The 18,805-nt window shown below is 36.6% G+C and overlaps 1 protein-coding gene across 1 annotated transcript; it reads left to right on the top strand.

Moving 5' to 3' along the window:
* The first annotated feature begins 1,144 nt into the window (after nt 1-1,144).
* Nucleotides 1,145-18,136, top strand: LOC139711802 (cholesterol 24-hydroxylase-like). The gene is made up of 13 exons (XM_071623654.1): nt 1,145-1,296; nt 2,343-2,417; nt 2,870-2,951; nt 6,236-6,396; nt 7,606-7,744; nt 8,600-8,713; nt 9,527-9,758; nt 11,056-11,128; nt 12,495-12,579; nt 13,978-14,088; nt 15,079-15,158; nt 16,564-16,639; nt 17,999-18,136. The coding sequence occupies exons 1-13, from the start codon at nt 1,145-1,147 to the stop codon at nt 18,134-18,136; spliced, it is 1,518 nt and encodes a 505-aa protein (XP_071479755.1).
* Nucleotides 18,137-18,805: the final 669 nt, after the last annotated feature.

Raw genomic sequence — 18,805 nt, 5'->3', positions numbered from 1 at the left:
TGCATATGTAATTAAGCAGGGCCCCTCAAGGTAAATAAAGTAACCAAATGAAAGGGTTATGTTTTGCTCAATGAATATTGAAATTAATAGATGAATAATTCTAAGTTCAGGAGCTACCTTGCTGATGGCAAACCGAATACGTTTCGTTTTCTGGTCTTGCAAACAATCTGTCAGCTGGATGTGGTGTTCCTCAAGGAAATTTACTGGAACCTCTTTCGTACTTATCACGTACATGAATAGTATAAGCTGTGATTAAGCTCCTAATATATTTTTATCTTTCTATTGCTTACAGATGAGTCAAACGTATCTATTTTGCATTAAAATCCTCACATTTTTGTACATATCTTGAATTCTGAATTTTGAATTATTACTTTTCTGTGTAATGTCATGTGCAGAACACCAGATCTGAAGTTCGCCCCTGTGTATGATTTACCTCTCAAATGATTTCATGCACGTAAAAACAAGGCGATTTATTCGTATATGTTTGCTCGAATGTTTTGTCATCTATTTTCTCTCTTTAGAATCTCTTGCATTTTCTATGTTTGTCTTATTACGTATGTGTGTGCTCTTTGGATGTATGTTTATGTCAGATTTCATCTTTAGAAGTGGATATAATTGATTACAGTTGATGGATAAAATTCCACTCAGTTATCATGTTTATAATATCATATTATCTTCATGATCATAATGATATCTTTAAGTAAAATAATTTCATCTATCACCTCTGTCTTTTTCTTGAATATCATATATTTTGTCTGCATTTCATATCTAGCGATTTGCGGTAAAAAAAAAACACACACACTTTGTCCATCTATATGTTAATAATTCAATTGATTTCATGAACATCCTGGCCTAAAAAAACAAACAAAAAAACCCGAAAAAGGTTTGTGTCGTTATTTCAAGAGAAAAAAAAATCATGTATTTGCAAATTATTTACAAATGCCGACAAAGAGAGGGGACCCATCAGTGCAGAACCTCGCAGAAAATCTCTTTTTAACAGAACACTGATCTGATTCTACATCGCTGCATTGTTGTATTTGTATTTGTACGAGTTGATAATAAGCTCTTAAACCATTTCATTTTGATTGTTCCCGCTATCAAGGCCAACAGCACAGTCATTCTGTCTAAAAGCCACGGAGCAGCGATGGCCTTCCATGGCAGTCTTGTATTGGCAGTGATTACCTATGCCATCTTGGTGGTCATCGCGAGTGTTGTAACCCTGCTCATAGCGTACCTACTTTACATCAAATACACCCACATCAAATATCGCCACATTCCCGGCCCACAGAGGTCAAGGTAAGAAAGAGAACAATTAATAAGTGTTTAAAATTTTGCAAGTAAATGTACTGTATACTAATGAAAATGACTAAGATTGAGAAGACGATTATTTTTTTACGTTCTGGTTCTGATAAGGGTACCTTAAATGACACTGTGTGAGAGTCTGTCTTACAATATTTTATATGGGGTGAAGAGAGGTTTGTTTGTAGACTATAAATTAAATGATTATGTTCAATAAGCGAATTCATTGTGCAATTGATAGCTTTCCTTTTACCTCAAGCGCAGAGAATAATCGTTCATGTGTTTAATGGCATGTCTCTGGAAAGCGAAAGCCGTTCACGATAGATTAAAGTAATGTGTAGCATTATCATCCTTAAAGTGTATGTGATGCTGTAATGAGATAGCGTTTTACATGTAGCTCCTCTATCCTTACAGTTCAAGTGAGATATCGCAATTACTACGTGCCAGCTGTAAACTCCTGTGCTCTCATCTTCTTCTTTAACACCACAGTAAAGCGGCAAAATGATCCCAGTATAAGTCATCTGGTCTGTCTGTTCATCTGCAGTCTCCACATTAAACAGCCACAGGAGGCTTAACACTCTGACATTCTGATATTGGTTTTAAAGAATTCAGTGGGCACATTCAATTTGCATAGCTTCAAGTTGTTGCGAGGTACAATGATTCATGGGATAATTTGCCTCGAAGCTGACAGAAACTGGCTGGCCATAACCTTTAACACTAACTTGACCTTTCACACATGATTATAATAGCTAAGACTTTACAAGAGTGTATGTGATTAAATATCTCATCTCTAAACCTAATGGCGTCACATGACATCAGAACTGCATGGAGCATATCTTGAACGGTTTAATAGTTTAGTACATCTGTGGCATGCATGATTCCACGCAATCGGGGAAACTTCTATTCCCATGGAACAAGACTAATGAATTTTTGACAGATGCAATTCTTTTGATTGTAATTCACAGCTTAAACCAAGACTTGATTAATCTTTATTCACTGTCTGAGTCTAACTTTTCTTTTTGTTACTCACTTTCGTCTTACAGCTTTATTTTCGGCAATGATGTTATGCTGAGAGAACGCTTGGAAGAGGATGCCATTGGAAGGCTGGTATATGATATGTAAGTCTTCCTTATATCTGAAATATACGATATATCTATATCTATATATATATATATATATATATATATATATATAAGCATATATATGAATATACATTATACAAGCACATATATATATATATATATATATATTGTATAGGCCTACACATGCTATACATGTACTAAAAAGTAATGTCTTCAGGTTACCATTTTCTTGGGCGGCCAGGACAGTCCAACTGTTATTCCACTTGTCTGTGTGTATGTTCACCTTCTTTCTGGCTGTACATTATGTCTGTCGTTTAGACGTGATATTTCACAACATTAACACTCTACGAGCATACGTAAGGATTAGGAACAAAAAAGAAAATGAATTATGCAGGAAGTGTCTACTCCGCAATTATTTAGTTATTCTGACCTCTAACAAGAATGACATGCTTTTTCCCTCCTGCTTTTATTTTCCTTTTTTCAATCAGGTACAAGAAGTATGGCATGATTCATAAGTGGCATCTCCTGCATCGTGTTCTTATTTTCGTCGTGGACTCGAAACTTGTCAAGGTAATAGGGAATTTTAGATTTTTGCGACGCTGACGTTCGGAGGGAACGTATGTATTCTATGTCCGGTTGTATTGTATGTTGCATTGTTGAATGAATAGTAATGATAATAATAATAATAATAATAATAATAATAATAATAATGATAATGACAATTATAATAATAACAACAAAAATAATAATAACAATGATAAAAATAATAACAATAATGATAATAGTTATAATGATAGTAATAACAATGATAATAATAATACTAAAACTCGTCTGAGTGAGCGCAAAATTGCTCATCAAAATCGATATATTCATAGGATAGCTCGCGTTGTCTGAGTTTTCATTACGCGTTCTGAGCTATTTCTATACGGTTCGCTCCAAAGGTCTACTTGATGTACCGATCATATGGGGCGCCATTTTTTTTTTTTTTTTTTGGCTTTTCTTTGTTTCTTAAAGTTGCGTCTCCACGTAATCTATAGCCACTTTTCAACACTACACACATCTGACACAGGCAGTGTCATATTACGGCACTGGACGCAGGTAGAGAGGAGAACGTCCAACGCTATCGTCGTCTCAAACGTCTGCTTCGCAATCTAACAAAGCTAAAGCTCCCTGCTGATGGCCCTATGATTTCAGGATGTACTTTGCAAAGTGTTTTGTAGAAGTAAAGACATCTTATTATGAGTGTAATTGACCATGGTATACTTCTCCATAAATTATTTTATTATGGTATCAGAGAAAAGGCATTGGAGTGGTTCAGGAGCTACCTCACCAATGGCAGACAATATGTATCTAGGCCTATCGACGGTTATACATCTATACAGCCTATCCCACACACACACACAAAATGCTAATGGCACTCTAGATGAGTACAATATTAAAATTACAACATGATATTGTTTATATCTTCACAACCGTAAACTACAATTCATTTTCTACAAACGGATGAAATTTTATGAGATATGGTCAATAATCACAAAGATATGAGCATTTCTTCATTACACATCAGGAAACCGCTCCATCCAAGTTTGTATTAAGTAGTATTTGTAGTCAGGTTCAGCTAACAAAATTTGTTATCTATTCAAGTGGGGCAAATAATGTCTTGGATTCACGTGCAGCCACGGGCGTAAATCTGCAAGGGTTTTCTTTTGTTCAGGACTTGGGGATAACGTATTCATTCATCCCTCCCTGATGCGTTCAGCGAAACATAACGAAATTTGATCAAAATCTGAACAGGGTACAATTAAGATGAATTCGAGGCAGAGTTCAATCAACGAGCACCATGCAAGGCGACAATACTCATAAATGTTCTCAAATACAGGGAAACGGGTACAAGCCAAAACCTTAACAAGGGCAGATCGGGGAGAAGAGTAACAGTTCGAACAGAAGAAAACATTGACATGGTCCACGTGAGGCAAAGCCTCATTCAAGAATCCCGACAAAGTTGCAGGAGAAAAATGTTCCACACGTAATCGGACTACGTACTTTATTCAACGTAATAACGAAACTTGGATTGAGAGGTTTTCTGATGAGTGCTGAAAAAAGGCCTATATCTCTGTGTTCAATGAACCATATCGCATAGAATTTAAACCAGTAGTATAAAATGAATGCTAGTTTACGATTACCAAATTATATACGATATAATTAATTAATCTCAAGAAATTTAGACGTTATAAATAAAGTCCTATTAATTGCAAGGAATCGTGGAAATGCCACTATACTGATGTTTTATGCAATGAAAACAACAGCTTAAAGATTTGCTATTTGTATCGCTTGTATATTTAGGTCGATTTATGTACAAGTTTAAAGATAATTCTCTCCCTTCTATGTTCGACTCAGGTTCATCAAAAATGGAGCTGTCCAATTATATCCTACCCGGCAATCCAATGAATTTTAATTGCCTTTAACCAGAACTATTTTTGCCGGAATTGTATGTTATTTTTCTGGTCCGAAAACTTGGAATTGTCTTTGGTAGTATAATATACAAAATAGCTTTACGTTTAAATACCTTTACGTTTAAATTAAAAAAATCAATTTAAGAAATTTTTACATTTCAGTCTGAGCTATATCTTTGTAAGCATTAATTTCAAGTTTGTTTGAGTGTATTATGTTTGCTTTGAAAGTTAAAAAAAAAATGTGATATACATGATTTGATTCGTTGGGGCACAGAATTCCACTTATCCGGTCCGTGGTGTCGGATAGATCTATGGGCGACAAGTAACTTCGAGTTATTTAAATGAATGTAATTGCATTGACGAGTGGGATAAGTGTGTGAATTATATTTCAGATGAATGTATCATTGAAGAACGGTAGCAATTTGTTGATGCACTTGAACATAAAAAGAATGGATTGATAGGTATGAAAATCATAGACTTTTAATACTTTCAGTTGTTTAAAAAAGGATTAGTATTGGCTAAATAAGCTGAATGTGTACAAATTCGGATGGCAAATTTATCTCCAAATGAAATAACGAATCAATTTAGGATTTTTTTTTTACAGTTACCCCATACAATATGACAGTAACTGATATGTGTTAAAAGGAAAACAATCATACAAGATTAAAAGAACGTTCTTTGTCAAAATTGGTTTCAACCTGTAGAAATACCAATCGCTTTCGAAATCGAGGTACATATTTGTTTAACATGTTCATTTCAAAGTTTAATCAAGAATAAGGCCAAAAAACTTCGTAGACTTCTTTCATTAATAGGTACACTACAAATAAAAATATATACTTTAGATTAAGGGCTCTTAGAACGCATAAAACAGGGATTATCAATGTTCAAAATAACTAATTGCACTTCAACCACAATGATACTTACGGCTCAAGAGGAATGCTCCGTAACGAATGTTTGTTATGCTTTGTGTGAAGTGACTTGCTCCCCCCCCCCCCTTTTTTTTTTGGGGGGGGGAGGGAGGGGAGCGGCACATACTCATGCAACATTATTCATGCGCTCTAAGAACATAACACTGTTAATCTATTATCACTCTTAAGTGATGCCAAGCAGTAATATTCATTATAATTACTCGAAGTTTACATTCAATACTCAAAATGTTAGATTTACCATTGTGAATATTGAATTTAACATTTGCAAAAGGTTCGAGGAATGACAGCATTCAAAATGTTGAAAAAATGATTTGCCGTTTTCATTTTTAGAGTGCAGATTGAGAAATGGTATCTTTATGGGATCTTGAATGTTAGGATTGTAATAATGGGGTGCATGCGAGTTGCCAAGGGAAGTAATGACCTGTCCATCACCGATGGTTTGAATAATTTCCCTTTCCTGCCATGCTTGCAGACTATCTTGACCAATAGCCTGCATACGAAGCCACCGTACGACTACAAAAAGATGCAGTTCGTGTTTGGTGAGAGATTAGGTGGCACTGGGCTAGTATCTGAGCTGGACCATAGCAAGTACGAGAAGAAGCGTTCCCTGATTAATCCTGCATTCAACAGAAAGTACGTACACTGTCGCAACGATGGATTTTGTTGTTTGTTTTTTTGTTGCGATGTTTCGGACAAAAACATACTTGGTTGGTTTCGTCATTGAGGGTATGATGTATCTGTACCAACTCCAACAAACAATGACAAACAGGTCCTCCTCCTATATGGTATTCATACCTTGTAATTAGTCCAGTATTATAGCTCCAGTCACATGTAACAATAGTCCCAACGAGAGAGACCAGAAAGACGTGGTCTAGATTTTGATTGGTGTGCAATGAAGGATCATATCAAGGTTCAATATTCTGTGCGTGTACAAGTATGAATATATGTATATATATATATATATATATATGTCAATTTTTGGATACTTTTGAAAGGGGAATGTGATGCAAATCTACATGTGAATTGAATGAATGCATCATTGCAAGCAAATCAAAGTTTGAGGAAAATCTGACAGTTCGTTGAAAATCTTTGTATATCTAAAGTTTCGGTGCAGTCATTGCTAGATGAGAAATAACACTTTGTGACGATTCGCATAAAAAACGATATATTGAAGGAAATAGGGAGACAATTCCATACAATGACCGATTAATTTTTTATTAAAAGTACACATTTCCTCAATTGTCAATGACAAAATTATGTAAAGGGTCATTGCAAGCTTCTGTTATACTGAAATAGATATAAGTCAAGAGTTCTTTGATCATATTAGAAAAGTGAAAAGTGTTCCTGTCCCCGTACCCCACCCTCACTAAGACGGCTATCTGTACTGCATGAGCGTTCCCAATTTTTCGGAAAGGGGGTATATTTTAGGGAGAAAATAAAATACAGGTTCGTCGAGTACTTTTTCCAAGAAATACATTTATTTCTTATCAGGGGTAGTTCCTAAACATTTTTTTTTTGCCATTGGTCTTTACACTACTGTATCCTGCATCTGCAAAGCACATCTTAAGTGATCCACGTCTAACAACCTCCGATTTTTGATAGATCATTTTTTCCATCGTTTTACTCATTCTTACTTTTGCCTACATATTATTATGCTCTAATTAAAAGTCACTTCCTCTTCATCCCAGGCCAGTTTTCTCTAATTAAATTCTGTGTTGTAGGCTCAAGTATACAGTTCACGCTGTGCCAATTTGACTTTGTGACAGACTTACTGCTTACACAGTCATGTACTTGTGAACAAGAACCTAGATTTGTGTCTTTGCTGTGCTCTCGTGCTGCCAGGTACCTAATGGGTCTGATTGATAAATTCAACACCAGTGCCGACAGATTCGTTCAGAATCTTATGTTTGTTGCCGATGGCCAACAGGAAGTATGCATGTTGGACAAGTTCAACGCTGTCGCTCTTGACAACATAGGAAGGGTAAGCATAAAAGAACTAAATGAACAAAAACTGAGCAAAACCTGAACAAGGGTCGGGGAGCTTTTTAGGGTGGGGTTGAACGGTTAATGTAACTTTGGGAGCGTTATTTTTTTTTCTGGATCTCATTTAGAAAAGAAAGAAAGAAAGAAAAGAATCAACAATGTCTGGTCCTTCAGCATCTCACCAGATCTCCCCCCCCCCCCCTTTATCCGCGGCCATGTTGAAAATACAAACAAACAAACAAACAAACAAACAGACGATAAAGCACAAACATGACAGATACTGCAGTTAACTGCACTGCACATGAAATCAAGCTCTCATGCGTGCAGCAAGTATAGAATCGTGGAATGGTATTTTGGTCCGAATATGGCGTATAAGTGAAGAAGAATTTGTTTTCAATGTGTTTTTTATGCATTCTGCTCTTTACTTTACTTTACAAAAGGTCGTGTATTTTAGAAAGTCGTTAGAGCAAGCCATTATTCTTTTTATGAATTTTGTCCTGCAGGTCAGTTTCATGAATGCTTTCATTGTCTGGTGTGCAGTGGCACCCACTGAACATCCTTCTTTTCTCGGTTTGAGCTCTACCAGATAAGTTTCAAAATCATTAAAGTTGTTTTAAGGGACATTTCCTATAAAAAGGCATGATAACACATTGAATGATAACCTCACATGCGGTGTGCGCATATCGGATTGCATAGTACATGTGTATGTTGCTTATTATCATGAACAAGCAATTTATCAGTTTTCTTCTCGAAGATGCGTACGATATTTTATCAGTTTTCATCGTCATAACCACCATTCTCATCATCACGTATTTACATCTCTTTTTTTCCGTGCTACTATTTTTTTTTTCAGGTTGGATTCTCCATGCAATTGGATGTTATCGATGATCCTAACTGCCCATTTCCGAGTGCTATCGAAACGGTTAAGAAGGGCGTGATGGAGACACTTTTGAAACCTTGGCTGTGGGTAAGGTCTTAGATGGCTCGACAAAAGAGATCGGAATACTGAAGATTTACTGGATAAAGGAAATTACAGCAGCAATACCAGTGAATAATCGTAATGAAAATAATGCTACTGTTACTATATATATACTTTTATAGAAGAGAAGAAAAACAAATAAATAAGAAAAGGGAGGAGGAGAAGCTATCTAGGAGAGAGTGAAAATAAGAACACAAGGACGAAGAAGAAGGGAGAAAAAGAGGAAGACAGAAAAGAAGTTAGTTCACTCCGCAAGAGCTTGGAGGATAGTGATTTGATATTTGTATATCCATAATCCGTAATACTTCACTTATTGTACGAAGATCGGAGGAGGCGGGATGATCAGCTGTACAGATTACAGACATGATTTGAATGAACGATGGTTGTGCAACCTTATTTTGCATGGAGGGGACTAGAGTAATGCAATGGTATAATGTGAAGGACGAAGAGCGAGAGGAAAGACCGGACATAGGTGGGGTTGGCGGCACTGGACATAGCAACTATGTTGAATCCTGCACTGCACATACAGCTTTGACCAAGATGTTGCACCTCTTATGTCCCTCTTACGACACTTCCTTTACAGGATGAGAAGCAACATGTTGAGAGCAGTCTTAGCAGGGACCGTTCAAAAGTTATACATTTTTCTGCTCAGTCACTGCAACTCAATGAGAAGACTTGTGCGGCTTGTAATGTCACATGAGTATAGAACGATATTTCCTATCAGATGAAGACGTAAGGAAAACAAGTCTTGGTTTCTTGAATACCTTTCTTCTCCGTGTCTCTGTCACTCCATATCTTCAGATGGTACCTACAGAGGAGGCGGCAAATTTTCGAACCGAAGTGAGAGAGGCGGCTCGTCTCATTCGCAACGCCGGTCGAGACATCATCCTTGAGAGGATGGCATCCCGTCGGAGGGGAGAAGACGTCCCCAAAGACATCCTGACTCACATCCTGAATGCTTCTGATAACCTCAGCAACCAGGGGTTTGGCATGGAGGAAATGATTGATGAGTTTCTAACCTTCTTTATAGCAGGTATACCCAGCTAACAATCATTTGCCAGTGCTGGTTATAATCAAATTATGTAGGAGAGCTTACAACATTCTGTTTGAAGTTACTGGTTATTTGCTGCAGCCACGGAAATGAACTAACTGTTGCATCACATGGTATTATTGCAAAGAACCATCAAGAGGTTTGCATCACTATTTGTTACGTTCCCAGAGAATGCAGCCACAGCTGGTGCGTCACTTCTGTAAAGCGTAGAAATTAGTCAATCCCCCAAGATAAGGATCGAAATGCCCATATATCTGAGGGACGTGGCACAAAATTGAACTTGCGAATGCACGTGTGGAGTGAAAATGGGGATGAATTCTTACACCATTTCTCATTCTATTTGAAAAATCCTGTCAAGATAAATTACGCGGTATCTGACACTGCTTGTTGTACGTGCCAATGCTTTAAAGGATCTAAAAAAAGACTCCTCCAATAAAGAACAACTGGAAGAGGACCAAGAAAAATAATTTTGATTAAGGACTTTACATTGATTTACATTGATTACATTGATAATTGATGCCATTTCAGTTAGGAGAAAGAAAAGGCCGGTCTCATATATAAACTCTTATGAGTAGGACCTACTTTTTCAGGACTCCGCCATGAAGTGGTCGGTGCATAAGGCACGCTTTTGTGTTTTGTAAAGCCTTTAAAATAGAAGGTAATTTTGCTGTGTTTTGATGCAGAGCAAAAACAGATAGAGCATCTCAAACAAACAAAAAGATGATAATAATCGTTCAGAAAATGTGAAATAGCGCCTCGATCCATACAATGTTTTTAGTTTTGCAGATATACCCGTTTGTCCTTCACCATGTTCATTTTTTATAAGAATGGTCGAATAGTAAAAACATTTGTCCTTTGCATATTCCACCAGCTCATTTCAGAGATTACTTTTAGACTTTTGGTGTCCCTTTATGGACCATCCAGCAACCAGTGGTCTAGAACCTGTTACAGACGATGGCTTTAAACAGGCAGTATCGATTAGAAAAGAAATAGCGATACGGAAGAAAAATGCAAACATCATTGGTGAACTTGACAGCATTATTTGTGGCTCTTTTTGATGTGCCTCTTCTGAAATGAGTGTGTGCATAAAAAAGAACTTCTCAGTGTAATAATAAATGAAGAGCTTGCTTCCAAAAAAGGCGCTAAATTCATTGACAAATGATGGATTTAGCGCCTTTTGGAAGCAATCTCTATAATACTTATCATGTGTGTATCATATTTTTATAACCCGCCCTCCCCTTTTTCCCATTTCGCAAAATTGTCGCATTGCAACACAAAGGTCAAGAAACAACTGGCAGTTTACTATCTTTCACCATCCAGCAGTTGTGCCGATACCCAGATGTCTATGAGAAGTGAGTGTTGGTTCTTTCTTCTTCTTTTTTTTTTTTTTTTGTATGGCTATCACACCTTCAACTTTTAGAATATGTTCAAATGAAAATATGTTTTTTTTCGACTATACAGAGCTAGCAGTGTTTTTTTTATATAGTCCTTTGTTACATTTTGCTTACATTCATTGTAATACATGTTGTCTCATTGTCATATCGGTTGATGTAGTTGAGCAGCACAAGCCCGTGGATTATAATAATGATAACCTGAATGGTAATGATAATAATAATGAAAATAAAAATGATAATAATAATAATAATGATAACAGTAGCAACAATAGTAGTAGTAGTAGTAATAATAATAATAATAACAACAGTAATTATAGTACTAATAGTAGTAGTAGTAATAATGATAATGATAGTAATAACAAAATGCTTATTATTATAGCTCGTGTTACTGCTGAAGTAGACCTCTCTATGCGCTTTTAGGGGGAGGGTTAAAGGGAACCCAAACCCAAAAAGCAATGTGGATTGAGTGAAAGCAGTAACTTTAGCAGAACACATCAGTGAAAGTTTGAGGAAAAATCTCACAATCGATACAAAAGTTATGAATTTTTAAAGTTTGGGTGTTGGAACCGCTGGATAAGGAGACTACCAGAGGTTATGACGTATGTGTGGACAACAATATAAAGAAAATATAAAGAAAATTCCACAAAAACTCACTTCTCTAGCATTATGAAAGAGCACTTGACTAACCGCTTTCAGAAAGCAGGGGAATAATTGCTACCGTTAACATATGTCAGTATCAAGTTGATGGAATGTGTAATTTTCATGAAAAATGATTTTTTTTTTTTGGTTGTGAAATTCCCTTTATATTTTCTTTATAATTATTGTCGTCCACACATGACGCCATAACCTCTAGTAGTCTCCTCATCCAGCGGTTCCAACATCAAAACTTTAAAAATTCATAACTTTTGCATCGATTGTCTCATTTTCCTCGAATTTTCACTGATACGTTCTACTAATATTGCTGCTTTCTCTCAATCCACATTTCTCTTTGGGTTTGGGTTTCCTTCAAAATATGGGGGGGGGGGGGGAGGAGGAAATCACAGTGTCAATGATGACAAGAATTTCACGCAGTGAGATGTAGGCAGGGTTCAAATATGATCAGTCCTCAATATTTTTGAGGATTTTGATGTGCTGGCTCACATTTTTCCCCCTAAATTGTGATATGCTCTGTATGCAGAGGGTCTCCGTGTACCGCTTCAATAAGTGGAGTTTAATCCGAGACCAGAGTAAGTCTTTGAATAAGAGCTTGTGCTCATCATGATATTTTGTTTCAATGTTTGTTCGTTTTTCTGCTTTCTCTGTTTGTTTGTTTTTTTCTCCACAGAGTGAAGCAGGAGTTAGATGAGAAGTTGGGGGACAAAAAGTTTGTCTCTTATGAGGATATCATGAAGCTCGAATACCTCATGCTGGTGAGTGGACCTTGCACGTCATATTGTCACGTCATAACGTTATTTCATTATAATGATTATCATCATTCCATTACTAGTACTATTTCTACCATCGTCATCATCATCAGTACCTCTTTCATTGAAGAAGGGTGTCTTTTCACCGGCGTTGGTTTGTTTGTTTGTTTGTTTGTTTGTTTGTGTGCAAAATAACTATAAAAAAGTTGCACACGGATTTGAATGAAACTTGAAGGAAAAGTTGATAATGACACAAAGAACAGATGATTAAAATCCAATTTTTGACACTGAATCTTTTATGGAGTTTCAAAGGATTTTTTTATCTTTTGGCTGATAAGGTCAATGAACTTTGGATTTCAAGCTGTACGTATTTGAGATTTGCATACGAAGCGCGTGCTCTCACTACTGCTCTTAGAGGTTGATGACGTAAACAAAAGGCTTCTATCTTGGGAAATTTGACGATTTTCGGCATGAGTGTATGGGGGTGGGGGAAGAGCTGTTTGGCGGAGGTCTGCGCTCTCCGAGTGTTTTTCTATATAGTTACCTCCGCCAAGGGAGGAGGTTATGTTTTCATCGGCTTTGGTTAAACATGCTTGTGAAACGTAGCCAAGAACTAAATCAGATTGTAACAGAATTAATGCTTTTGAAATGTGGTGCTGGCGGCAGAAATAATGTTTAAGATCCCCTGGACTGCAAGAAAGAACAATGCTATAGTGTCCTTTAAAAGGTCAACCCAAAGAAGAGACTACATGTACTTGATATGATAAATCATCTTGAACTTACCTGCTTTGGTCACATAGCAAACCAAGAAAACAACTGCATTAAAAACCTGGTGCTCTAGGGGAAAATTGAAGGCTCAAGAAGATGAGGACAACCAAAAGCTCGATGGATTGATAGAATCAATCACCTGTTGGTAAACTCCTGCAGCTTATATCAGCTGTTTATCAACTCGCTAGTGATCGTAAGAAGTCGAGACTAATCATGGAAGTCACGAACATGGTCATCCTTGACAGAAAAGAACCAGGCAAGCAAGCAAGCTTGTCATTTAACGAATAAACAAGCCAAATGTCCCCGACATCTTGTTTCACTTCAGAATAAATCTTCAGGTTGCTCATAAAGATGGCGACATCGAACCCCGATCATCAAAGACCCACATGTAGGGCCTACCTGTAGAATTCTTTTGTCCATCCACAGAAAACTGACAGCTCGTTGAATAATCAAACCCAGTTGGAACTCGCCAGTACTTGAACCTCATTGGACTAAAAAGTCCACTTGCCTCTCTGACTTTAAGGAACTACATGTATAAACAAGAGTTACTTCTTTAAATATATTTCAACTTTTACGAAAGATCACTGCTCCTGTCACCGTTGTATTATTCTATCGTGCTGTAATCAATTTCTGCAGGTTCTGAAGGAAATACTGAGGCTGTTCCCACCGGCTCAAGGCGCAAGCCGTGTACTGGGATTTGACGTCCAGTATGAACAGTACCATCTGCCCAAGGGAACTATAGTTATGGTAACAATAATTATTCAGGGGAATGCTTGTTTAGCGACACGCGTCTATGTGTTGAGAGATCGGGGCCTTATTTGCAAGGAAAAATAAAACTGTAGGAGCTAACTGATTTCTTATTAATGCAAAATGGCAGCTAATAGCTAAAAAAAAACCAAAACCACAACGTTCCCTACCACAAACATTCAACACGGTTAGGAGAGAGAGAGAGAGAGAGAGAGAGAAATAATCATATCATTTCATTTCTTTATTTTGTCCGAATTATGTATAAAAACATGGCATGGAAAATTGGTGTTGTCACACATTCATAACAACATTTTGACAACAGATAAACAAATTAAAACAAATTACATTACATATAACATTAAATGAATATTCACAAAAATTACAGGAAACTAAGCATACATAAAAGCACAATCTACCATCATGTGGTGAACGTGCAAGGATGGGAAAATAAACATATATATGTACATACACAGAAAACTATGAAAGAATCAACTGCTGCAAAAGATATATATAACCACAAATTCTAAAACACCTCACTTTATACAGACTATAACAACATCATAATCCATGAATTATAACACGTATTGCACATAATTCCTTGCACCCCCCCCCCCCATACAAACAGCTAAAATCTGCTTCCTTTAACTGATGCCCTGAGCTGACACGCCTGATGTGCACAATCAATCAAATATTGCACATCAACATACAAAATTTTATTTACGTACATTAATCAACTACATCTTTTTGCAATTTACTTTGAGGGATCACGGGATATTTCCGATATCAAAAAAAAAAGTACATTTCTATTAATACTACTTTTTTTAGCTTATCCACAGAGGTACAAAATAAACTCTCATCGAGTGATTGATGTGAAATTTTCCATTTTATTGTTCCTTTTCTGAAGGCGTGTGACTATTCTCTGTCATTTATCATCCATAATGTCATGGAGACCTGAATAAGTTCACGTTCCTGTTTCAGATTTGCACTCAGGCCATGGGATTGATGGATTGCTACTTTGACAACCCGGAAGAATTTCGTCCTGAACGCTTCCGATACGAAGATGACGAACAGTGAGAGCATTGATCTGTCCTTTCATTTATTTATTTATTTATTTATTTATTTATTTATTTATTTTAGAAAGAGATAGCAAGAGAGATACAGTAAGAAAAATAAAAGGATATTGCAATTAGATATTTCATTTTTATTGTTCATTCACGTATCCTGCATGTTCTATGCATGTAAGAGCATGGTATAGTCAAGCTGATAGAGCTCTTTTAATCTTTACATTCTATCTCTTGCACGTTGATCGTCTAAAATAGATAGATAAATGACTAATTATATAAAACTATAAAAAAAATAACAAGGTTAACTGTGCACTACCAAGATGTTCTAATTCCCGCAATGGTTTGATTGCTGATATAGACAGTGTGTGTATGTGTGTGTGTGTGTATGTTTGTTTGGGTTTTTTTTTTCTTTCTTTTTACAACGTTACGTGAAAGCTTACTGGTAGCAGCATATTGTGATAAACACAAAGTAACTACACTATAATATCAGTGGAAAAAATAGCAAAGAAATGGGATTCCCGATGGAATCCCATTTCCGATAGAATCCCATTTCTTTGCTCATTTTTCCTCTAATAAATTATATCAATTTCTAGTCAGTTTCCCTTTGTTTGCATTGTTATATACTATAATAATTATGTTACATGTTTTACCTGTGTCTTTGCTTTTGGGTGATGTGATTTTGTTCCGCAGCATAAAATCAAAACACGGTCTTGTAAAGAAATTGAAACTGTTACTTCTTTTTGCTGTATATATATATATATATATATATATATATATATATAGTTACTACGCTGTTTTGTTGGCCTATGATAATGCAGGTTTAAAGTAAGATACTGTTTTTCCAAACCTGTATTCCTACACGTCTGTGGCAGGAAAATTACTGTTTTTCGGTGCCAAAAATATGCCTTCTCAACCATCAGAATACTGCAATTCTGATTCTGATTTCTCATTCTGATTCTGAATGATTCTGAACTCTGTTTACAAAGCTGGCATCCCAAGTCGTTATTCAATATTAGTCTACTATACTTCTACTGGTTTTTCTATGAGCTCTATGTTTTATTGGTTATAGTATGTCATCCAAAAGGTTTTCGTTTTTGCGAAGGTTCGTAATTCCGAAGGTACGTAAGTGTGCAGTCTTTACTTTTCTGTATAAGCAAACCTTCTGAATGAAGAACCTTATTGCGTGTTCGGAGTTACGATCCTTCGGAATAACGAATCTCTGAAATAGTGCCACAAATACTCCGATTAAATCACTTTTTTTCATTTTCAGATAAACCGAACCTCTAGGTTTAGGGAATTTTGTGTCTGGGAATAACAAACCTTCGGAAAAAACGAGCCTTATTTCATTTGCGGATTAACAAACCTTCAGAGTAACAAACAGCACTAGTTTTATCATACGTTTTACCAACAGACGGATGAGGTCCATGTATGCCTACATTCCCTTCTCGTTTGGTCATCGGTCGTGCATCGGTCAACAATTCGCCTACGTACGTATGACAATATTTGCATTCATTTCATTGTTGTTGTTTTTGTTTTTTTCATTGAAATCACCGTTCCTTATGGGTCCATTGATTTTTGAACTCCATTTAAGCAATGCCTTTTTCCTTGTCAGAAAAAAATCTGTCAATTGATTTTTTTTTCTTTTGCCAATGCATTTAGGAGTTAATGAGACTCCCGTGGATATGCTGAAATACATATTTGCTGTTGCTGAACAGTGGTCACAAACATTGATGAACTTCACAATGATAATCGTGTAGCTACAACCCTACAAGTATTTCGTGTTCGATCGTCTGAAACAAAACTAATTTGTGAGTGCTGGATGATGGCAAACCGTCGCCCGTCCAACCACATGCACGTGGTCAATCATTCGAGCAATCGAAGCGCTTCACCAGTTTTCTCATCGACCAATGACAGCTACGGTTTAAATTTCATCTTCCAATTAAAACCTTTCCCCATCGACCAATCAAATGCTGTTCTTTTCAAACAAAGAATTAGTGGATATTGCAATCAATTCATAACTTACACGCATCCCCTGAGTCCAGAAACGATGGAGGGAACTTCGCTAATTAAAGGGGATGGCTAGTAACTGATCAGTGGGAATCAGTGGGAATTCTGGAAGATGATTGTTCCAATCCTTGTGGGATTCATTTAAGAGTACATTATATATCTATTGTTGTGTGAAAATCATTTGCTTCAGAATGGTCTCATATTCAAGTAATGTGCAGTTTAATGTTTCCAGGTTAGCGTGCCTGGTCAGTGACGGGGCATTAATCTGCACATTACTTGAATATGACCGTTTTGAAGCAAATAATTTTCACACAACAGTAGATATATAATGTACTCTTAAATGAATCCCACAAGGATTGGAACAATCATCCCTCAGCATTCCCACTGATTCCCACCGATCGGTTACTAGCCATCCCCTTTAAAGGATGACGAAAGGGGACGAATAATTAATTAGTTCACAAGTAATACAAAAGACCTCGGGGAAACCCCTGGCAACCAGGGGCATGCATCTAGAATCACCACAATCTTTTTATCATGTAATATGATTTTCTGTTTGTATTCTATGTTCGCTTGTATTTCATATTGAATTGCCAAATAGATAAATGATAGTAATGAAAATTAACACCGGTAGGAAGGACGCTATAGCGTTGATTAATTCTAATTAGGAGGTTTGATTGATTAACATCATTCTCTGTCTATGGAGACATAGATTTCTAACGGCTCATGCCTTTCGGAAATTTTACCCGAGTGGGCAATTTTGCCAATTCGTACATTTGTGGAGTATAGGAAATTGACCATAAAAGCATTAAAAGATTGACTACCTCTTCTAAACCTTTTAGATTGAGGCCCGCATGATTCTGGCCAAGCTGCTGCGGAGTTTTCACTTCAAGTTGGTACCGGGTCAGAGGTTCACTGCCTCTACGCGCATCACCCACAGGCCAAGAGATGGGTGTCTCACGTACATCAGTCAGCTGTGATGTGGTCATCAGACACCTATAGCGAGAAGCTCAAGCTTTTGTTGAATGTCCTGCACTAGAGAGTTGTTTGTATGATGTCTCTTTCTCTATACTGTAATTAATTGCTTCAATCATGTCAAAAGCACTATACTGTCTATAATGTATTTCGTTCCATGCCTTTCTGTTTGTGTCATACCTTGTTTGCCATTTAAGAAGGAAAAAATGTGAATGGATTTAATACTTCAGTATGCCACCCAATTTTCGAGCAAAATCCCACAAAGTTATAAAATGTCAAAGGTCATATCTTTGGCCCTTCTCCCGGAAAAAAAAAAATCAGCTTTACTCATAATCTCATAACTCGTCATTCTGATGTTTGCTATGTACTACATATGTATGTATATAAATATAAATATATATATATATATATATATATATATAGTCATTTTGAGTCATTTTGAGTCATTTGTTGTAGCGGTAGTTATTACTTTTGTTGATTTTCTTTCACTCGAGTGAATGGAATATAGATGTTCCAGGCTTTTGTAGTACCTACTCGAATCTCACCTGTACAATGATATGTATAAGCCAGTTCATACTTCCACTTTCCTCACGGTGATGAAAAGGTATTTTGCCGTTTCAACATTTCGACTTTGGGTATCTGTTATTCTTACTTCTATAAGTGCATTACACTTT

Source organism: Diadema antillarum, unplaced genomic scaffold (genome assembly GCF_040938485.1).
Source record: "Diadema antillarum isolate AM-2024a unplaced genomic scaffold, OU_Dant_1.0 seq00001704_RagTag, whole genome shotgun sequence".
NCBI lineage: Eukaryota > Metazoa > Echinodermata > Echinoidea > Diadematoida > Diadematidae > Diadema > Diadema antillarum.
This window is presented reverse-complemented; position numbering and strand designations above follow the sequence as displayed.

What these genes read in the sequence shown, in the direction of transcription:
- LOC139711802 (XM_071623654.1), top strand. Translation starts at nt 1,145, where the DNA reads ATGGCCTTCCATGGCAGTCTTGTATTGGCAGTGATTACCTATGCCATC. An exon ending in TGGACTCGAAACTTGTCAAG is followed by an intron (nt 2,952 to 6,235) that starts GTAATAGGGAAT and finishes CCATGCTTGCAG; the next exon opens with ACTATCTTGACCAATAGCCT. An exon ending in AATCCTGCATTCAACAGAAA is followed by an intron (nt 6,397 to 7,605) that starts GTACGTACACTG and finishes TCGTGCTGCCAG; the next exon opens with GTACCTAATGGGTCTGATTG.